At 47.7% G+C, this 23,292-nt stretch overlaps 1 protein-coding gene across 1 annotated transcript in view; it reads right to left on the bottom strand.

The window, feature by feature from the left end:
- The window catches only part of ETF1 (eukaryotic translation termination factor 1), a 37,489-nt gene extending 17,506 nt beyond the window's left edge, over positions 1-19,983 (bottom strand). Inside the window, exons 1-2 of the mRNA XM_075068061.1 lie at positions 19,833-19,983; positions 19,647-19,745 (exon numbers count right to left, since the gene is read on the bottom strand). Coding sequence (XP_074924162.1) covers positions 19,647-19,732 — 86 coding nt within the window. The 5' untranslated portion in view covers positions 19,733-19,745; positions 19,833-19,983. The remainder of the gene's footprint in view (positions 1-19,646; positions 19,746-19,832) is intronic.
- Between the last annotated feature and the right edge of the window lie 3,309 nt (positions 19,984-23,292).

The raw sequence follows: 23,292 nt of genomic DNA, 5'->3' as shown, positions 1-23,292 counted from the left end.
AGCCAACCCAAATGCATTAAGTCTTAACATTCTGGGATCAGAGTGATTTTCTTTGCTCTGAAGTAGTTTCACTTACCCGAACTGGGATCCATGAATGCTTTTGAGAGACATGACCATCAGCATCTGTAACTTAATACAAAGTGGACCTAGGAAACTAGAAATCCAGTAAGACGCCAGCTCAAAGGAACGTGTATTAAGAGTGGTGGCTGGAGAGCTGCGGCTGTTACAGTGGTAATAAGATCCCGATGACAAAGTTCTCAGAACTCTCACCTTCATCAGCAATAGCTTACCACAGGAAAGCAGCTTTCCTGTCTCAGAGCAATTACATATCTGTGACTTGTCATGCTGCTATATGGCCAAGCTACTCCTGTAATCCAATATCATATCTGTGAGATAAGTGATCTTCAGATAAGCACTGTTCTTTCTACAGTTTAACACACTGAGCCCAGAGTCTAAGATGCACTGAAGACAGTGTTTCTTTCTACAGTGATATGCACTTTATCTGGGAACAAAAAAAATCACATTTGCTAGCAACTCCTATATTGTCACAGCCAGACTGCCCCAGCACCAGAAGACAAATATTTCTGCATACCCTATATCTTACCGAGCCTCTGACTGTTATACCAATTGTGTTCTAGACAGAATTATTCTTGAAAGTATGTACAGAAAAGCGCGCCAATTGTGAATCCAGGTAGGAACACAGTCTAATCTAAATAGGGGCACAGAGTCCACCAACTACTTACATGACTATGTAACTGTATTCCCTCCTTGATGGCATGCAGCAAGGTATGAACCCCCTACCATAGCTGGGAACAGCTGTGCTCCACCAAGTGTTTGCTACAATGAAGTTTTCAATACAGTGAAATTTAAGTATCAATGCCCTGGCATGAGACATTAAAGTTGTTTGAATTAATGGAGTGTTCAGACTGGTTGCTAAGCATACACCACTGTGTTAAAACTCCAGCTGACTCTCCATTCCCTTTCCCTCATAGACACCCATGAAAGGCCAAGACTGAAGAGACAGATTCCCTCCTACTTAGCTACACATGGGACTTTTCATTTAACTGAAGACAGTGATTTTAAGAATTCCCCTCTGATTTTAGTGAGCCACAATGAAAGTTATACTAGATCTGCTACAAGGATGATACTAAGGCCCTTTGTACCAGACATTTGTAAGCTGTTAGGGGCACAGTGTCTCCTGTTAACAGGCAGGTCAGCTTGTCTGCACAGCAGCTTTCCTGTCATCCTCTTAATGGCATCTGTAGTCACAGTTCAGCAGTGGTATCATTGCACTCAGTCTGAAGTACTCTGGGACATTTCCTTAGCAAGGAGGTGGCGATCTCTGGAGCATACATGTAGAGAAGCAGCAGATGAGGTGATGAACTCAGGATTCCTCCAGCTCTCGGCAGCAGAGTGAGGACCAGCCAAACAGACATACTAGTGGGCTCCTGTCTACACTGCATGGCAGAAAAGCAGCCATGTGCCAGCCTCTGGCAAGGAGGAAACACTTAAGACTTGATTAGTAACCATAGCATCCTGCCACCTGGTGTGCTAACCATGTCAGCAATCAACAATTAACTCACTTAAGTGTAGCCAGGGCTTAACTAGATGTCAGCATAAGGAGTTCCAGAGCAGAACCCAGAGAAAGGCCAGAGTTTGAAACCCTTCCCCAATCACTACAGGTTTGAGGATCCAACATGATCCTATGACATAACTGCCAGGAATTAAGTCACTAGGACAGTGTAACGTGTCTTCTATTCTCCCTATAAACAGCAAGTTGTTTTAAGGTTTTAAAGAGTAAGCTCCAAGGGACCAGAGAGTAACTAATCCTGGAGTCTTATTACAATCATGGAATTTCTATATGGCCACATGGTGCTATACAAGAGTCTAATAACTGTAGGAAGACATCAGGGTTAGTGTTAACACTTGCCACTCCCAGTAATGGATGTGCTCTATTTGGTCATATTAGCCAAGTTCTGCAAAGAAAAAAATGGAAGTGAGTGGCATAGATTTGTGCCCCAGTGATCAGGCACAGAGGCACTCAGCAACAGCTTCCACTTGAAGATATTCCTGCTCCCCATAAAATCCTTTTGCATCTCCCAGTCGGAGTATCCCCAAGTGCCTCATCCATCTCACTGCAACCTCTGGGGGCTGTGGTGGAATCTGCAGGGCCAGAAAAAATGCCTTCTGGGCTCTTTTGTGAAGCAACTGTGGAACTTCCAAACGTCCAGAGCAGACATTTTACACAACTAGTTTGGCATGGCTGTGCTGAATGGGTCCAGCCCAGGGAGCTGCAACTCCAAGCTGTGCTTGTTTCTCTGTCTTTTCCAGACAGTCTGAAGGAAGAGCACAGCCATTATATGAATGTTCACAAGACAAGTGGCACATTTCATTGGAGTGAGCTGCCTTCTGTACTTGTAGGTGTTACCTTCATTACAATTGGCATTTGAGCTTCCTATCAGAGGCAGCCATCTTGCTGAGAAGGGATTTGGTTTCTAGGTTTTCACGTTTTCAAGTTTCAACAGATAAGCCAAGCTGGCAATCAGTTTCGTCTCTTCCAGAAGGGGCACACAGCCTCCCCTCAGCAAACTGGCTGCCTCTTGCCCTAGACTCCAGTGTGGTTTGGTACTACACAGATAATTCATAGCGACAGTGATTCTTACCTCAGGACCTTTCAGAGTGCTAGGAGAGCAAGTAGCAATCACAGGTGGAAATCTGAGGAGCTAGGCTCACTCTAGGCTGCCTTACTGACCTGACGGTGGCAAGGGAGGATAACAACTATTTATAACCAACCTTGCTAAATAAATAGGAGTCAGTGACCTACACTGAAATATCTGAGGAACCTTTGTTAGATACATGGAAAAAGAAATTGAGCAATAGCTGTTCCACAATAGATGGTTTTACTCTAATATCACAAGGTGTAATGAGCAGGTATCAGCAAATGTAAGGAATGTCAGTCAGAGCTGGCGAAGAGCTGTGGGGAGCTTGAAAGCTTGCCCTTTTCACCAACAGAAGTTGGTCCAATAGAAGATATTACCTTCACCCACAACGTCTCCCCAATAACTAAATACTGTCAGTCAAGTGCAGAGTTGGCTTGCTTTAGTTGAAGGTAGTAAAAGCTGGGAGCAATATTCTCAAAGGGCTACTCTAAGGCTAGGTCTACACTGCACGATTAATTCGAAGTAGTTTAAACCGATATTACAAAACCGATGTTATAAAATCGGGTTTGCGCGTCCACAGTGCAATCACAAAATCGATTGCTTGCGTCCCTGGTCCAAGGCTACCATCGATTTAAGGAGCGGTGCACTGTGGGTAGCTGTTCCTCAGCTATCCATATGTTCCACTTCCATGTTGAGAGCACAGTGCCTGATGGGCAGAAAACATTGCCCAGTGGTGCTGGGTACAGCTCACCCCTCCCTTTGTGAAGGCAGCAGACAACCCTTTGCGCCTTTTTCGTAGAGTGCATGAGCAAACGCCATAGCACAGCAATCTTTCCTTTTTTTCACTTGTGGGGGGGGGGGGAAATAAACTGAGGAGCTGTTCCTGAACCACGCCAGACACTGTGTTTGAACCTACAGACATTTGGAGCTCAGCCAAGAATGAAATAATTTCAGAGACTGCTGTGGACTGTGGATAGCGGGAGTCCTCAGTACCCCTCCCTCCCTTCATGAGCGTCCATTTGATCTCTGTTTCCCGACGCTTGTCACGCAGCGCTGTGTATCCTGCAGTTTTTTATTCAAACGCTTTGCATTTCGTGTTCTGTAACGGAGCAGGATACAACAGATTTGTCTCCCCATACAGCGATCAGACCTAGTATCTCCGTACGGTCCATGCTGGAGCTCTTTTTGGATTTGAGACTGCATCGCCAGCTGCTGATCAGACCACGCTGGACAACAGAAAGTAATTCAAAAGTTCGCGGGGCTTTTCCTGTTTACTCCCGCTGCATCCGATTCAGATTGCTTCCAGAGCGGTCAGTGGTGCACTCTGGGATACCGCCCGAGGCCAATAACATCGATTTCCGTCCCACGAACCCTAATCCGAGTTATCACTATCGAATTAGCGCTACTCCTCTCGTTTGGGAGGAGTTCCGAAATCGATTTAAGGAGGCGGTAAAATCGATATTAATGACGACGTCATGTGAACGGATACAGCGTTAAATCGGTATATCGGCCATTAAACCGATTTAAAGTCGCAGTGTAGACCTGGCCTTAGCCCTTATTTCTTTAACTGTAAGAGCCACGAACAAGATATGCAGATAAGTGATCCTAGCTACATACTGTTGCTGGAAGACTTTCTACAGAACAGTCAGGCCCAGATACTGCCATCAGAAGAGTCACCTTCCTGTATGTACCTATGTGTTTTCTCCCCCAAAAGTGATTAGAGAATACAAGCAAAGTCCCTCCATGTTTAATGTGGTGGCAACGGGCTGGGCAGAAGAACTCCCCACTGCCATACATAACTGACTTGCAGGTTATGCCTCACTGCGGCACATGTCCCATAGCCAAATGGGAGATTGAAACTTTCAGTGCACGGCTTCCATCAGTCAGTACTGCAAGTTCATTCAGATGTTCACATTTCTGAATGATGAATAGGCACCACTGGCCTCCAGGTCTTTGAGGCTCAACAAGTGTCCGTGAAATTCAAGAATCCAATATGGCAAAAACAAGGAATGCTATATTAGTAGGGAAGGAAGGCTCAGAAAAGGCAGGATTCTGCACATATACAATATCTGGAAACTCTCTGACTTGACACTGCCTCGCCTCTCCCCTGCCACACTGCCACAGCTGCAATGAGGCCCCTGAGCTTGATCCCCTTGCTCAGAAGCTGCTGGCAGTCCTGTAAGACCTCCTCCTTTCCTTTGGAACGTTCTGGCCCCCTGAAGGTCTGAAATAGCCTGAATTTGCTGACCTTCCTGGCACAAAGTAGAGACTGCGTGAACAAAGGTTGAGGGCTGGTCTGGTGTTTAGTGGGAAAATACAACGCATGCTGGCCACATGGCTCAGAATCTAAGGGTTTATGGTAGGGTGGGAGGAAGAGGTGCTGCTGCTGCTCTGGAGGAGTTTTACTTTACCTTTACTTTCCTATGTTCAGAGCGCTGGATGGGTGTTCTTCAACGTGGATTTTGCAAAAACAAATCTCAATAAAATCATTGCTAGTCTTGGTTTTCTTGTTAAATCTGTTACACATACACCATTTTACTGAATAGTCACCCTTAACTAGGCAATGCCCCATTTGTACTCAGTCTTGTTTTCTGCACCTAGCATTATGGGAGGAGTACCTGACAATGCTATCCTACCTACATGGTACCCTGAATGTCATGCTTTGGAGTCCATGCAGATAGGGCAAACATTTCCCAGATAGGCACCAGCACCGCCACGGAAACAAGGAGAAGCAGTCTCAAGTAGCCACTGCACAAACCCATTCAGAGCCTGTCAGACCAACGTCACTTTGAAACGCACCCAATAACAGAAAGCCCTGGCTCAGTCTTCAACTAGCCGGTATAATCTGCTGCCAGAGAGTAACTAACACAGCCTCCATGGAGGGAAGTGAAAATGCTTTCTACAGAACTGGCCCTTCCTGAGATGGTCTCAGATAATCAGCAACAGGCAAAATGCCATTGATCCATTCTAAGTAATCAGAATCTTGAAGTGTCCCTTGAGCAGCAAACGATTCACAGATATCTAAAAAGAGCAAAGAAATTAGCTAATAGTTTGGACAGGGCCAGTTTCAAGCAACAACTGATGGGCCCCAAATGCAGGCTGAGCTCAAACCCAGGTCATCTGGAGCATTTATTCACTGTAAGTGGCAAATGTTTTGCAACTCTCAATATAGACTCAGTAAGAACCTCATGTTCTCTTGCATCAATACATTGCCGTTTTGTGTGGGTTTCTCAAGTGCACCAAGACGCAAAGCACCACCCCATGTTCTGGACAGCGTCCTTCCAAAGGTTGCGGGAGCTGCTAGCATTCTGTGCAGCATCTTCGTTGGACCACGTGGAATGCTCTGCTCAACTACCGAGAAAAGGGCCAATTGCTAGGTGGAAGGAAGTTGGGATCAAGTATCCAACAGCAGATGGGAAAGAGAAGGATCATATGCTTGGGATTGTGGTGACAGGAGTCTGATCCATTCCTTCTCTAACCGTAGCTCTGGGTATAATGAGGGAGAATGGGAACTTGAAGGAAATGGAATTCCTTGACCTGAAAGGCACTTCTGATCTGTACAAAGCTAGTACCCCAGCTTCCCTGTAGTGCCCCACTCCACCCTGTGGCAAACTAAAGCAGCTTAACAGCACTGTAGACTTAAGTGACAGCTTGGGCCCAGTATCCCACAACATAGTTCTCATCCCCAGCCATGTAAACTCGATCTCTGCTCTTGCTCAACCCCATGTGCCAGATTAGGCAGCACTAAACAGAGATGCCACACCATGGACCAACTGGATTGTCCAAGCTCCCCTGCTTCCTCTGTCCCACCAGGACTGCCTTAGGGAAGAGATGCTCCCCCTATGGAGGGGAGTTCTGGAGGGCAGCAGGGAGAACAGTTACCAGCTGCTGTACAACCCTTAGATGCAAGCTGGGGAGCCAAGCACTGAGATCGACAAGCAAGAGACACTAAGTGACAAGGCTCTTCGCCCCCCAACTCCTTGTCTAGGCAGGGACCTCACTCCAGACTGTGGGAGAGAGCCCCACAAGGATACGACAGGTGGGTGTTGAGTGAAGGAGCAGAGGTGAGACTGTTTAGACTCAGTAAGATATTACCCAGAGGCAATGCTTCCCCTGAGCAGTTTCTGACCTGCTGCCAGCATTAACTCCTGCACTTAGCATGCATGGCTCATCTCTCGGGAGGGTGGGGGTGGAATGGAAGAGGCGACAGAAGAACCAGATCATATACCTCTTCATACTTCCATCCATTAGGAACTAGGCCAGGTGCCACTGCTAGGCTCTTGTGACATGTCAGACCCACTAACTCCCCTTCGCAGCCTCTAGGTTGGCTTCTTCCCTTCGTCCACCCCTCTGGAAGTCCCTAAGCTGCAACTGTTGCTCTGACAACTTCTGCCACACTTTGTCTCCTCACTAGATCCCAGCTCAGGTAATTCCATTTTGGTGCCTTGAATGCTCTGCCATTCCAGCGGCCTATGGCATTTTTGGCTGCCCACGTACTGCTGCAGAGCACTGACGTATGACGGTAAAGAACCACTGATCTGCCCATGGTCACTGCACTTCAGTGGTGGGTAAAGTGCTCTATCTATATCCTATAGCTCCCATACAGGGGAGCAGAAGCTGAATTAGTTACTGCCACTTTGCTGTATTCACCTTTCAGCCAAGGATTTCAAAGCACAAGGTATGGGCATATTCTGAGTGGAAACTTGCAGGCCTGGAGCACCAGGGTTCTTCTGGGGCAGTGACGCAGATATTGGTAACCCATGTGAACACTTTTATATTTCAGACACTGATGACTCACTAGCAGACTTTGTTCTGCCACCATACTCTGTCACCAATTACTGTACTTTCCAACTTTAAAAGATTTTAGCTGCACTACACTATTAGGCCAGTCGGTTTGGTGCAAGATGTACCCTGAATGACTGAAGCAAGGTGGCCAGATTTGCATATTCAGATGTTTAGGCCTCAGGGGTACATAGGGAATAGCAACCTGATTGCAAAGCACTCACCGGTAGGCACAGAAAGTTGTCCCCTTCTCAGTTTCCCACTCCCACCTCTCGCTTCGTCTATCTTTCAGATAAAAGTCAGTTTCAGTGATGATCTGTTCGTGAATGATGCTCTTTGCAAGAACCATGCTGTTTGGTACTGACTCATGCACCGTTGTGAAGGAAGATTACAGGGCACACAGATCGCTCCAAACGCTTCTCTTAAAGTCCTTTCCTTGACATGTGGTGTAGTTTTCCCAAACCCACAGGCATCAGAGCTTAGCAATCAAATGGACCCAGAGAGTTCTTTACACTGACTGCCAATGCATCAGCTATGAAAGACATGCAGCAATGTGTCCTGGAGCACATCTGCACTGTTAGCATAGCTCAATAGAAAAGTTAAGAGCAGGGGAAGGAAAAAGCCTAAAGAAACACTTCTGAAATTGACAGGCAAGAGAGGCAATACACAAATGGCCAGCTCCCCTTTACAGTTACAAGTTCCTGCAGGATGACACATGGCACAAGGAAAGCTGCTGTCCAGGAAGACTAGTTAGAACAGGGGTGTCAGACACCCACCCCGTAGATTTATATTTATCCAGCTCCATGACAGACTGCAGAAGGCAAGCTCTCATTTATAAAAGCGTAATGCTGCCTTAGACAGAATCAGCTCCCAGGGGTGAATGGCAGACACTCAGCTATTTGCATATTTAACTCTTAAGCCTAAGGACAACACAAGGGCCAGCATCCAACTAACCTAGGTGCACAGCTGAGTAACAATACACATGACCAAATAAGCTAAGAGTATGTGTGTCACTCCTCCTGAGTAACTAGAGTCATTGTGGATAGTTCTCTGAAAACATCCACTCACTGTGCAGCGGCAGTCAAAAGAGCGGCCAGAATGTTGGGAATCATTAGGAAAGATAAGATGATAGAAAATATCATATTGCCTCTATAAATCCATCGTACGCCCACATCTTGAATACTGTGTGCAGATGTAGTCACCCCATCTCTAAAAAGATATATTGGAATTGAAAAGGCTCAGAAAAGGGCAATAAAAATGATTATGGGTACAGAACGGCTGTCATATGAGGAGAGATTAATAAGATTGGGACTTTTCAGCTTGGAAAAGAGATGACTAAGGGGGGATATGATAGAAGTCTATAAAAACATGACTGGTGTGGAAAAAGTAAATAAGGAAGTGCTATTTACTCCTCCTCCTAACACAAGAACTAAGGGTCACCAAATGAAATTAATAGGCAGCAGGTTTAAAACAAACAAAAGGAAATATTTCTTCACACAATGCATAGTCAAGCTCCGGAACTCCTTGCCAGAGGATGTTATGAAGGTCAAGACCATAACAGAGTTCAAAAAAGAACTAGAAAATTAATGGAGGATAGATCCATCAGTGCCTATTAGTCAGGAGGGGTAGGGATGCAAAACCTTGCTCTAACCCAGCAGTTCTCCAACTGTGAGTTGGGACCCCATTTTAACAGGGTTGCCTGGGTTGGTGTTAGACTTGTTGAGGCCTGGGGCCAAAGTCTGAGCCCCACTGCCCAGGGCCAAAGCCCTAGGGCTTCAGCCTGGGGCAGCAGGGCTCAGGCGGCAGGGCTCAGGCTATAGCTCTCCCTCCCCAGCACTGAAGACCTTGGGCTTCAGCTTTGGACCACCCACCCAGAGCGGCGGAGTTCAGGACGGCTCAGGCTTCAGTCCCCCCTCCTGGGGTCTTATAGTAATTTTTGTTGTCAGAAGAGGGTTGCGGCACAATGAAGTTTGAGAACCCCTCCTCTAACCTGAAGTCTGGCTACCACAAAAGGGCCACACCCTATGCTGTCTTTCTGCAAACACTTATCAAGAGCGGGCCAGCTCACACAACATACATTTAGCCCTCTCTTCAGCCTGGGGTAAACAGCCTAGGTTTGATGGGCTTCTGGTCAAAGATGGCCAACATCAGGTTTCATAAAGCACTCTTTATACACTGTAACTGAAGTTGCTGTTTAGCAATCCAAATAGAGCACAAGAGTAACCATAAAGTAAGGAAGTCTACTTTCATGGGTGCCTCTTAACAGATCCCTTCTGCTTCAAGCTAACAGGACAAGTTTGTCTGACTGTCAGTTTTAGTCCTATACCTTTTCTTCAAGGAGAAAGTGTCTCTTGCTAACCTGCAACATCTCACTAACAGGACAATAGCCATTGCTCTACCTTCTACAGAGCTCATAGCAGCAGGACACTGTACGCAAAGGCAGAGAGATTTACAGAAATGCTAAAAAGCTGACTGATCGGACAGGAATTAGGTTAATGATTATGAAACTTAAGTTATGGAGTCTAAAGCTTCTCCTTAAGGTTAATAGTCATCACCGTCAATTGTACGACTTTTAATGCACTTCTCTGAATATTTACTGCTCTGGTAGATGAGAGAACTTCCTAGGAGCTAAGCAACATCTCTATTAAAGAACAGATTTAGGTGAGCCTTCAGGAGAGATAAGAAACAGAACTTTTCTCACATGCTGCAGACTTGACTGAGGGACCCTCAGCCCAAAACAAGAAACTTATTTTCCCTTCAGTAAGGCGACTCATGTAGTATTCCTGGCAGAGAAATGTCAAATATTTGGGACCTAACTCAAGCCTTCTCAGGTTGAATATGGAGTCATTTACTTTGGAACTAGCCCAACCCTGATGCAAGTACAGGCAAAGGGGTTTTATTAAAGGTGAACCCACCATGTCACAATTCCAGATTCCTGTTCAGTGCATGGGAGGGGTTTCAGTTAGTGAGATAATGATGCCTAAAGCTTGATGCTTGGAAGCAGACATGCTCTGAGACTGTGCAGACGGGAGTACCTTTATCTCCTTTCTGCACTCCTCTGGCCACACAGACATTCCAGAGTCCCGTTTCCTTCCCTAGCAAGCCTCAAGACAGATTGTGATGGGGGCTGCAAATCCCTCCAGCCCAGAAAGGGAGACAGGGCTTGGAAAGCAGCCTCAGCAAATGTGCACTTTGCCATACTCCTCTCTCAAAGTCTTGCTGTGAGATGACTGCAAATAGGACAACTGTCAACTTTTTACTGCATTTTTAAGATCCAGCCTGTTTCACCCACCCCTCGCATGCCATTAGATATGCTTTTCCTTCCTGCCTTCACATCTTGGCACTATCTTTTCCTCTGCTATTTCCACTGTCCATCATTCCTCTCCATCACCTTAAACCCCTTTTGTTCCCCACCATACATTGCCTTCTACATCTCCCTCCCCTGAATTTTCAACCCTGCTCTTCTAACTTTGCTAATCTCTCCTCCTCCATCTCCCACTCAAATTCACCCCTCACAGAGAGTGCAGTTTGTCACCTAAACTGCACAAGATTACATCAGAATAAGGGGCTATATAGCCCAGGGGCAGTGCCTAGGTGATAAGCCAAACCACACTTCCCTCCCGCTGGGATTCCTATCAGGGTCCCATCCTCAGAGAATTTTGTAGCCTGTGTGATACAGATACCTCCCTCCCTCCCTCTGGCTGCTGTTCTATGTGATCCTCTCCTGTCCCAAAGCTCTTCAACTTGCTAGTGTCTCCTAACCCAGCCTTCCCCAGTCTCAGATTTCAGGTTCTCCTCAGTGAGCAGTCTACTGTTGGCCTCTAGTATCAGTGCGGTAGCTGTGTTAGTCTGGATCTGTAAAAAGTGACAAAGAGTCCTGTGGCACCTTATAGACTAACAGACTTTTTATTCACCCACGAAAGCTTATGCTCCAAAAAGTCTGTTAGTCTATAAGGTGCCACAGGACTCTGTCGCTGTTGGCCTCTGTTGCTCAGAGTTTGCTTTGCTACGCCTGGCTGTATGCACAGCAGCAGAACCAAGGGACAAGGCTCTGGTCAGTTTGCTCTTTGCTGCATTTTGACAGAGTTCTAAACAGCAGCAGCACAAACACTGGAGCTGGATGGCTGCAGTGCAGGCTCAAGAAGACAGAACTGTTTACACTCCCGCTCACCTTTGGGAACTTTTCCACAACCACAAGGGATGCTAAGAGGAAAGCTGAGATTCTGCAGAAGCTGCAGACTCAGGACTGGGAAAGTTTACTATTCAAACTGACATAGTAAGTTTTCCAGCTCCTGCTCACCAGGATCCAGAGGTGGGGCAGGGTCAAGATGGAAATTCAGGCTGCAAGGGCTTTGGTTGTGGGAGGAGCGCTAAGCGACATTTACTTGGTGTATGACCAGAAGTGTGCGCGCAAATGAGAAAGGATACTGCAGCTTGTTCCTTCTTATGCCTGGCCTCCACTTGAATGTTGATCAGTATAACTGTCAGTTGCTGGGGGTGGTTACTGAAATAGCAATACCAGTACAAACCCTCATGTGGGTGCAATTATACTGATAAAAAGGTGTCTTATACCAGTTCTCCTACCCACTCACCCAATACAGGAATAGCCGGGGGGATCCACACTAAGGAGGGCTGTACTGCATTAACTAGATGAATGTAGTTGAGGCAGAATAGCCCAGTGTTAACAAGGCCTTATGCTATGCCTGCAATTGGTAGAGTGAACCATTTACAGCCAGAAAGAGCTGTTTTTTCAATAAGTAGTTTAAATACTCATGCTGCTGAATTTTGATATATTCCTTATTATATTCATCAAAACAGAGACAAGACTGTCTCTCCAGTGCATGCCAACAAAATGCCAGCATGCCCCTACTGAACCTTTTCCTTTAGCTAGAGCCCTGCCCTCACACAGGACAGGAACTAGGCCAAGGTGTAAAGGGACATCTCACACAAATTGGAGCATCCACTCATTCACATAGGAGCATAACATCAGCCGTTCACTACTTAATAGAAGTTATGGGTCATTTGTTAAGAGACCCGTCATGCCAATATTAAATCTGCCTTTTCTCCAGAGCCAGCAGGGTATGTGAACGTCCAAGGGGCCCACGAAGTTTTGCCAGCTCACAAGACTGGCATGGTACAAACATGCACCAAAAAAATGCATGTAAACCTGATTCAAGCTCTCCTAGCTTTGACAACGTGCTGTTACCCAGAACGGATTTCAATTAGTGTCACACAGGGCTGGAAACCGATGGCAGCCTGAGGCTACTCCTGTAACTGGGCCATTCCACATGGGTCAGTAAGTTGCCTGATGAGCCACAGGAAAATTCAGAAACACTGGCAGCTTTTTGCAACACATACTGGGTACCACCTTTGTTAAGTTATAAGTCACCCAGCTAGTGTTCAAGTATAACCAGCTTTGAAACAGGACAGCTCTTAATTGTGCTATTTTGCAGATGCTCCTGCATGCACCTTTGAACCTCAATCTTTTTATCTCACTTTGTATTTACCCTGTGTTTATTTTCCTACATGTAAGACATGAAGAGACCTCCTGGATAGCATGCATCTTCCTGCAAGAGCCTGCATTGCTTTGTCTTCATGGTGATGATATGATCACTAAGCTGCCCCCTCTCACTCCACGGCTGGTTTAGTTTTTAGGATTAGGTGCAGAATTGCTTCTGAACAGATCTATTTCTCTTCTTGCTACGAAAGGAAGTATCTGCTTTAGTTCCCAAGTGAACCCCTCTCTTTAAGGCTATTTACTAATTTGGAAGACATGCAAACCTGATTTATCATGGGCCGGTAAGTATTCCACAGTCACTTCACCAGCTACTGGCCTCAATTCTTACCCATCTATTTGTCAGCCTTACTTGTGTTGGCAGACCATATCAGCCCCCACAACACTCCTTCCACATTTCTGCTTTGCCCCCCATTTCAACGACATTTAGTAAGAACTATTTCCCCTGAAAGGGAATCCCTCTACTTGGGTGCAGAGCTGCCCAGATGTTTGGCCAGAGCAGGGCTTATAGGCCCTGCAGGTGCAGTTTCACTACAGCTGTCCCTCCATCACCCTTCTCTTCCAGCCCTGTAAGGATGGATTCACACAAGGTTCACAGGCTCAGCAGTCCTGAATGCAGTTGTTGAAGATGATCGTGAGGATGAACACTGGACTAGCTAGCAAATCGTCTCCCTTCCCCCAATACCCTCAGTTTATCTGATGGTTTCAGGTGGCCATCATGCTCACATCATCAGTGCTCCTGCTTTCTGTAAGAAGGACAGTTCGTCTATCAGCCCTCCTTGGTACCCCTTACTCTGTGGTTGAAAATCCATTCGCCCCCCTCCCCCACAAGAGGGGATGGCGGCATCACCTTAGTTTGATAAAAGCATGATAAAGACAGTTTGCAGAAACTGAGCCATTATTCAGTTTACCAAGAAGCAACAGTTGAAGTTAATGAGTCTGGCAGTTTCACAGCTATCTAGTTCAGTGCCCTGGTCACCAAGAAAATTCAAATATCGTGTCAGCTTTATGCTGCTAATGGGAAAGCTGTGAGCAGCCACAGAGGCAGGCAAGGGAAGTTTTCAAAGGGGGAGGGATGGAAGAGGATCAACCAAATAAAAAGAGGCTAGGGAGGAGTACAGTGGCCAATACCATTTCTCTTCTGCCCTCTGCACAGCCAGACCACAGAGGATAGGAATGGCTAGAGGAGCGGAGACACCATCCCACTGCTGCAGCAGCTAGGAGCTCAAATAAATGTTAGTCTCTAAGGTGCCACAAGTACTCCTGCTCTTTTTTCAAAGAAGAGAATTTCAGCACTCTCCCCTTCCCTCCCAGCTGGAGATGACATGGGGCTGGGTTTCTCTCCAGGGTATTACACTCACCTTACCGGCCCCCAGCCCGTCTGCCACTGGCTAGAAGTTTAGTCACCAGATCACAAGTACCTAGGTTTTCAGGCCCTGCCTGCTCTCACTCTCACAATAAGAAGCAGATAGCTACTCTCCCCTCCTTCATACCTCCCTAAGGAGACTGTCTCATTAACTTTTACAAGATAAATCTGCAGCTCATCTAACTTGGGAGAAAGGGGAGTAACTAATAGTAAGACATGGCTAGTTTGGACCGTCAGACACTCCCTGACCACAGCTGTTCCCTTCCAGCAGCAAAGGGAAGAGAAATTTGATTCAATGGGTATTTACTATCCAGATGCTGATGAGAAAGAGCAGAGTCCAGAGACAGCACCTTGACAGGAATCCCACCACCTTCCCAGGAGCTAGTATTCTCTGGGATGTTGCCACAGACCTATCTGGTTGGACCCCTCTTTTGTACTGGCCTCTGTCTAATCAGCATCTGGTAAATATGGAATCCTGTGTTCCATTCCCTCAGTTTTCTGGCCACATCCCTGCTGCTTACCTCATCTATTTCACAGACATGATAAAAAGTATTCCCTGGCATCGCACTCACATGTTAACCCTTTTGGGAACACCCTGCAGATATCACTGAGCTGTTACAAGTGGTCAAAAAAGAGCCAGAATAGCTTTACCATCATCATGTGTCTTCTTATTACCTTGTGCTGTATAGACCTAGACCCACCTCAGTAACACCCAGCACATGGAACTAGAACATTGCTTTTGGTTACTGTTTACCACATCTCCACCCTTTCTTACTAATGCACTTCTGAGTCCCTGCCCTTTGCATCACCCTGTTTCTCCAGCACTATGCCTGCCACGCACCCATCCTAGAATTCTCAGAGCTGGTCCTCCAACTTCACAAGGAAAGGAAATGACTCCTGAGGACAGGAAAAGCCTGTTCCACTGGTTCAATTCTCTTGTGCTGAAGGACTTTGCGCTCCTAAGTCGAGAAGAGTTGCTGAGCCTATCACATCTGAGGGGCTGTATAAGATACAATGTATTCAACTGGGATAGACTTATGGGTTCCTGCAACCAACACATTAGAGCATAACTTGTCCTGTCTACACTAGGCTCTTTACAACACAATGTTAGTGAACATATTTTTAAAAGACCTCTCTCTCTCAGATCCTCTAGTTAACATGTGGTAACACACACACCAAGGGTATACCTACACCAGTGGTTCTCAAGCTGTGGGTCGGGAACCCAAAGTGGGTCACAACCTCATTTTAATGGGCTCACAGGCTGACTTAGATTTGGTGGGGCCTGAGGAAGAAGCCTGAGCCCCACCTCCTAGTGGGAAAGACTGAGGACTTCAGTCCTGGGTAGTGGTGCTCAGCTTACAGGCCCCCTGCCTGGGGCTGAAGTCCTTGGGCTTCAATCTGCCTGTGGGGTCCAGGCTATGGCCCTCCCCCACTCAGGGCAGCAGGGCTCAGGTAATTTTTGTCAAGAGGGGGTCACGGTGCAATGAAGTTTGAGAACCCCTGGGCTACACTATGGAACCTATGCCAGCATAGCCGTCAACATAAGCCTAGCATAGCATACCCCCTACACCCAGAGAAGAGTTTGCCAGCATAGGAACAGCACCTCCCTGAACAACGTTAGCTATATTGACAGAAGCCCTCTTCTATCAGCACAACTACATCTGCACTAGAGGGTTTGTTGGCATAGCTGTGTCTGTCAGAGTGTGCTTTTTTCCCCCTACTTGCCTGACCAGTGTAACTATGACAACAGCTTTTAAGTGCAGACCAAGCCAAAGTAAAATCCTAATGAAGACATGGTAGCTGCAGTTTAACACGTTGCAGAGCTAGATGAATGCTAGAATCCAGTGTTTCCCTGACCTGCTAGCACAAGTTTAACAAACTGCCTAGTCTTCACTAAGATTTTACTATATATTAGCCAACACATAACACACTCCTTCTCTTCCAACCACTGTGTCCCTATTTCTCTAGTCCACAGGCTGGTGCTTTGCATCAACACTTTATTTAGAGGATATTATCCCTTGTGCAAAACTTTTCCTTAACTGCATTCACTCTGCTAGTTTCCATGCTGCCTTTTTTCTGAGACTTATGGTTTCTGTGCTCAGCTGAGTTCTCTCACTCCTGACCCTTGCAACAGCCATCTACTGCAAACAAAGAAAATCCAAAGAACTGCCTTTCTGGACTAAACCTGCTTATGCCAACATACTTTGAAACTCTGAGCACCAGAATGCTAGTAGTATATGATGGCTAGTAAATGTTCCATGCAGCCCAACTATGATCAGCATCTCTCTAAACAATGAGGGATGCTAAAGCACAGTGGCTGACTTCACAAGCAGTTTAACAGGAAACTCTAGCGCACACCTGTACCATCCCATACCTGTTTAGGTTCCTACTGCAATCTTCATTAGCTACACAAGAGCTCTAATACTCATAGCTCTCCCAACCATGCAGGGCTTGAGCTAATGTGTTAAAAACGCAGCAGAGACTTGGATTAGCCACCTGAGCTCAGACTCAGGGGGGTTTGGTGGGCCTGAGCATCCAAGCTGCCCGGGCTGCAGTGTTCACATAGCTAGCACTAGTGACTCCTCCTGGGCTAGGAGGCTCGCTCCAAGTTGCAGTGTAGACATAGCTCAGGCTCCTAGGGAGCCAGACTAGCTAATCAGCAAAAATATGCTGGTTAGTCACATTAATCCAGGGCCATAACAACCTCCCGCCCCCAGGTAAACCTACATGAGATCAATACAGCTCTGAATAAGAGCTCAGTATCAACTGGTGATACTGGAACAACTGGAAGGGAAAGTATCCTACAGATTCTTGAACTGGAACAGGCTTTCAGTGTTCTAGATGAGTGTGGGTATGTAATGGCTACTTCACTATACACATCTTAGTTTGTCTCTTCTACCAACAGTAGTTGGTCCAATAAAAGATATCACTTCATCAACTTTGTCTCTGTAAGATCATCAGAGTCAAACAAGGGGTGAAGAACTTCTTTTCAACAACCAGGCCAAGAAGCTTCAAACAATTTTCCTTTTTTTTGCACCTAAATTGTTAAGGAAAAACAATGGAGAAAGGGCCTGAGGCACAGATGGACTCAGTGGCTTATAATACAATGTGACCATACATTTCTGAGAAGGATTAGCTGCCAGCTTTTGGAGGAGTGAAGGGTTCTTGTTCTCTCACAGGGAGTCAGTCACTTTTTGGCCGTGGTAGTAAAGAGGAAAGTTCCCATTACTCACTCACATCAAAGAAAGTAGAGGCAGTATATAAAACTCTACCGAGCTGACCACAGAAGAACTGAGCAAAAGTCAAGCCCTGAGCCCCCTTTTCTCCTGACTGCCCTTGCATCTAGAGTAAAACCCAACCCAGCACTAGGACTATCTGCACAAGCCTCCGCAACCCCCCCAGACTAGAAGCTGACATTCTTAAAATCCAATTGACATGACAACTGGGCCATTAGGTGTTCCAAGCTCCACCCTATTCAAGAGGAGGGCTGCACCCCTGGAATACTCAGCTTGATGCTCTGCAGCCACCAGGAAAGGCAGCATTTAGATGATTCCTGGCTTCCCTTGGATGCACAGGATTAGTCTTCTGCACTGAAAAACACAGAGGACCTGTGGTGTTTCCATGGGCAAACAGCTGTAGAGAGCTTTTGCTTAATGAAGTAAGTCATAGACCTACTGACTGCAACTCAAACCTATTTCCTAGGCTCACAATGGTGCCTTGAGGAAGATACTGCACTTCTTACCCCCTCCCCCCCAAAATCAATTCCATGCTTTCCTTTTCCAATTAAACTTTTATCATTGTCTCTCTACAGGGAGCACTCCACTCTCCCTTCCAGCCCCACCTGCTTGCATTTAAAATACTCCAGCCTTTAAACACAAAGATTTTTATTTTCAGCCCACATCAACTGAAACATTGAAGGCACCTGCTTGTTTCAACAGTCTGTTTAGACAGATTATTAGAAGCTGCAAAAGAAAGCTGAAGCTTCCCTGCCTCCCTTCCCCTCCCCCTCCCACCCCCTTCCCAGCTGGTGATACTGGAACAACTGCAAGGGAAGGGAAAGTATCTTACAGCTCCCTGAGCTGGAACAGACATTCAGTTTAGCTTAGTGCGGGTATGTAATGGCTACTTCACTATACACACCTAACATTCCTCTGCATTTTAGCTCTGCTGAGAAAATGCCAGCTTTTAGGAACTTCATCTCAAACCAGGGCTGACCAAAATGCATACCACATGGCAACTGCCAGACTTAGTGATATGTGCACATCTCAAGTTACAAGCTACTAATACCAGGATAGCTTACTTTCTGCCAAGAAAGTATCCAGTTGCTATTAGTATATGCCAACAGCTAGTTAAAGTATCACAGCCAGCTTAAACCTCCTTTCCCCTCAGTTATCATCAAAATGCTCTTTGTATCTGGACTCCCAAAGCATCACATGTTGCGCATTTCTGAACTCCTGGGCAATCTGGAGAGCCCACGGTCTTAGACCCCCAACTTTATCTAGACACCTATGCAAATGTTTAAGGGAGAATGCCACAACACACAGGAAATTTACATGGGATCAAACTATGGAGCCATCCAGTCCAGTATCCTGTACAGCAGCGCTCGGTACTTAGTTCTTCAGAGGAAGCTACAGGACACCCTTAAAAGAGTATTAAGAAGTCATTTGTCCGCAGGAGAAGACTCAGCGATTTAAAGCCCAAGGCACGAAAATTGAATTACCTTGATCAATTCCACCTCATGTTTTATGTCCCCCTGGTCGTCCTCATACAGGGCCACCTTTGCTTTCAGAGCCCACTAAGCACTGTGGCCCTTCCAGCCAGGAAGCCGCCGGCCTGTCAGGAGGGCTCCAGCACCGATGAGCATAACACGATCGCGGCGGTACTGGGCCTTGGCAGAGCAGCCACCGGCTCCTCACTCGCTGCCCGCCTTGCTCCCCGAGGCGGCAGTGCCGCTCCCAGCCCGCAGGAGCCACGCACGGTGAGAGAAGGGCGGCTAGTAACCTGCTCCCCCATCGTCCAGGGCGGAGCAGCCTCGGGGCCCCACTGCCCGGGACGTCTGGCGCCGGCGAGGCCCCCTCCACCCGGGTGGGGCTCGGTCTGCCCCGAGCGATTCGCGCCCGGCCCGGGGTCGGTTCAAATGTTGCCCCGCGCAGGCCAGCGGCGGGGTCCGGCTCCCCAGGACCAGCGGAGCGAGGAGACCGAGCCTCCGCCCCACTGGGGACACGCGGGAGCGGCGGCCGCCCGCCTCCTCCTAGGAGGGACGGAGAAGACCCCACCCGGGCCCGCTCAGCCCCGGTCCCGCCCACTCCCCGCCGCTGCTCACCCGCGGGCCGCCTCCAGGCTCTTGATGAGCTTCTTGATCTTCCAGATCTCCACGTTCCGGTCGGCAGCGCTGGGGTCGTCCGCCATCTTCTCCTCCTCCCTGCGGCGGCCGGGCCGGCGGACACACAGAGCACAGCGGTTAGTCCCGGCCCGCGCGCCCCGCGACCCTGCCCGGAGCGGCGCTCACCTCAGGCCCTGTCCCCCCGGCAGCGGCGGCGGCTCCTCCCTGCGCGGCGGCGGGGGCGGCTCGGGGCTCGCGGCGGCTCTGACGTAGGAAACCGGCTTCTCTCCCCCTCTCCGCGCTGCATGTGTTGCAATCCGCTCACATGGGGCCTGTGACATCACTTCCGAGGGACCCCGGAGAGGGCGGGGAGGAGAAAAGGGGGCGAGACCCTCCGGCTCCGCCAATCGGCGCCTTTCAGATCCCTCTCCGCCATTGGCTGGTCTCACCAGGCCGCACTCTCCCCATCACTAGTGGCTGGCTACCTCCGGACAGCCTCCGCCCCCCGTGCAGCGCATGTCGGGGTTTGTAGTTCCCCGGGCCGCGAAGGGGCAGAGCTGGTCACAGAGGGAGAGGCCCGGATCTCGCGATGTCTCAGCAACGCCGCGTCAGGCCAAGCGATGGCTCTTAAAGGGCAAGGCGCACGTGTGGGGAAGTATCAGCTGGCGCGGGAGGGACTTGCTGCCGGGTCAGGGCGGGGATCTGCCCACGTGGCGGGAGACGAGTCAGGACACAGCAGCCTTGCACGCCAGCCCCAGCCCCGCTGGGACAGTGTCACGTGGGTGCAGGCGTGGTCCGATCCTGCCCTGTACTGCCAGAGCCAGCCTGGCTGCCCTCTGCCACAGGGTTGAGAGCAGGTGGCAGGGTCAGAGCCCCCTTGCACCCTCCTGGTCTCCTCATGGGTGTGTGCCTAGCTGAGTGCAGCGAAACCATGCAGCCCAAGGGAAATCAGTGAGTGTAAGGCATCTAAATACCTTTGAGGAGCTGGGCCTATGTAGCTCTATACACTCTCACTCTCTCTCTCTGGCACAGAACATGTTCTTGTAATGCCACCTCATTCTCACTAGTCATTATTTACCATTATTCCTTCCCAGCGGCCTCTGCATGTAAACTGGAGCTCTTGTTGCTACTTCTCCGTCTATATGGAGCTACTGTCTCCCTCACATGGAGCTATAGAGCATAGGTCCATCAATCACTTTTAGCCAAGATGCTTAGGGATACAACACCATGCTCTGGCTGTCTCTAGCCAGAAGCTGGTAGTGGATAACAAAAGGATGGATCACTCTGAAGGACATGGAATTGGCCACGGTCGGAAGACAGGATACTGAGCTAGATGGATCATTGACTTTACCCAGTATGACCGTTCTTATGTTCATAAACATCCACAGAAGCGTGTCACACACCCACTCAGTCACTGATACTTGGAGAACAGCTAGTCTGACAGTTAATGTGGCCTGACAGGGACATAGTTGCACCAAGTTGCCTATGTCAAAATGACTACACACCAGCTGGAAAACGATTATCCTCGCACCACAGATACATTAAGGCCAGGAGGGACAATTATGATCATCTAGTTTGACAACACATCATACAGATCAGAGGACTTCACACAATAATTCATCTCCATTGCAGGAGTAAGAGGAATATGCAGCAGGGGCCTGTATTTTCTAGCTGTGCATTTCAACTGATATATGCCCTGGCTGACCAATAAAAGGTTGTTCTTGTCATAAATAGATAGCTAAGGGTTAATGTTTCTTTTACCTGTAAAGGGTTAACAAAGGGAACCAAACACCTCACCAGAGGACCAATCAGGAAACTGGATTTTTCAAAGTCAGGGAAGGGGAATTTTTGGACTCTGAGTCTTTTGTTTGTCTCTCAGCTATGAGAAGGTTCTTTCTATCGTCTTATCTTCTGTTTCCAACTTGTAAGTACGATAGAAAAACAATATAGGCTTTTATGTTGTTTTGGGTGTATTTACATGTGTGTAACTTGCTGGAATGTTTCAAATTGGATATTTTTTGAATCAGACTGTTTATTCATATTTTCTTATAAGCAATAGCCCTGTATTGTCATCTTGATGCAGAGTTTATATTCTTATGTCTTTTCTTTTTTATATATATATAAGTTCTTTGTAAGACTTGTTTGAGTTTTCTCTCTGGTAGGTTAAGGAACAAGGGGAGGGAATTCCTTTGTGTTAGATCTAGCGGAGGGTAAGCTCTGCAGCACCAGGGACTTGGGGGAGAGGGAAGAGATAGGATCATCTCTGTTTCCTTGTATTTGGGGTTTGTCCCTTTGTGGAATAAAGGAGACATGCTTCTTTGTATGTGATGTAAAGAGATTGCATCCGTTCTTTCAGGTTAGCCCAGAGAGGAAAGTCTGGGTGGGAGACCAGAGGGGACCAAAACCCTGGAATTCTTGGATGGTGGCAGCGAGATCAAAGCTAAGCTGGTAAGTAAGCTTAGAAGGGTTCATGCTAAGCACCCAGATTTTGGATGCTAAGGTCCAGATTTGGGAGAAATCTGATTTGGCTTGTGATAGTTCTACTCAAAGATTCCTTGTCCAGGATTGGCCCTTAAGTTTGTTAAGTTACTGAGCAGAGCAAGAGGAAACTTGGTCTTGCAGTGAAAACACTGGACTGGCAATAAGGAAATGTTTCAGTTCCTAGCTCTGCCTTAGACAACCTGCTTAACCTTGTGCAAATCAGGCTGCGTCTGCCCTGGAAAACTGCACCATTGGTAGCTGAACCAGTAAAGAGCACTGTTGTCGGTACCAACCCTGCAGTGTACTGTCACTACATAATCTGCTTTGGGAGACAGATGGTTGCCATTTTGACCCACATCCATCGTAACACTACACTACACTGTTGCAATCACAATGCTTTGTGAGTATTTATTCCACACTTCCTGCTACAGCTCCCAGAAGCAGTGGGTTTCATTTAGCCTTTTGAGGACCCAGTGAGAACTGAGAGAGAAACAGCCTAACTCTCAAAATTCCCTGGGCACTCTTATCAGTCTCTTGGTGTCAGCGTCTTTTCAAGCCATTCTCTCAAAATGGGAGCCAGGGTGAATGTTCAGTTGCTCCCTAGTTGCTCAGAAAAAAAAAAAAAGATTTCTGCTAATTTTTAAAAGCCATCCTGAAGTGCCTGAGGTGGCTTTTGCAAGGTGTCATAGACACAGAGACTGAGGTCAGCTGCTCATCACACTACTCACTAGTAGGGGCTGGTCAGGATCCCAGCACCACTGCCGGAGCCGCTGGTGTGCCACACTCGTGGCTAATGTCTGCCAGGTGGGGCTCTGCTTTTGAGTGTGGACAGTGACCATAGACAGATGGGACCATGTTCTTCTTGAGATCTGGGATGAAGGCAGCTTGCCCTGACATTACACCCCAGAGCATCTGGATGAGAGCCCCATGGGAAAGTGTTATGTGTGCTGCTAAGAACCTGGTACATTGAGGGTATGGCTACACTTGCAGCTGTACAGCGCTGGGAGTTAAACCTGTCTTTGTACAGCTGTGTAGGGAAAGCGCTGCAGTCTGGCCACACTGACAGCTACCAGCACACTGTCGTGGCCACATTTGCAGCATTTGCAGCGGTGTTGGGAGTGGTGCATTATGGGCAGCTATCCCACAGAGCACCTCTTCCCATTCT

Source organism: Chelonoidis abingdonii, chromosome 7 (assembly GCF_003597395.2).
Source record: "Chelonoidis abingdonii isolate Lonesome George chromosome 7, CheloAbing_2.0, whole genome shotgun sequence".
Lineage (NCBI taxonomy): Eukaryota > Metazoa > Chordata > Testudines > Testudinidae > Chelonoidis > Chelonoidis abingdonii.
The sequence above is the reverse complement of the archived record's forward strand: the minus strand, read 5'-3'. Positions and strand labels throughout refer to the sequence as shown.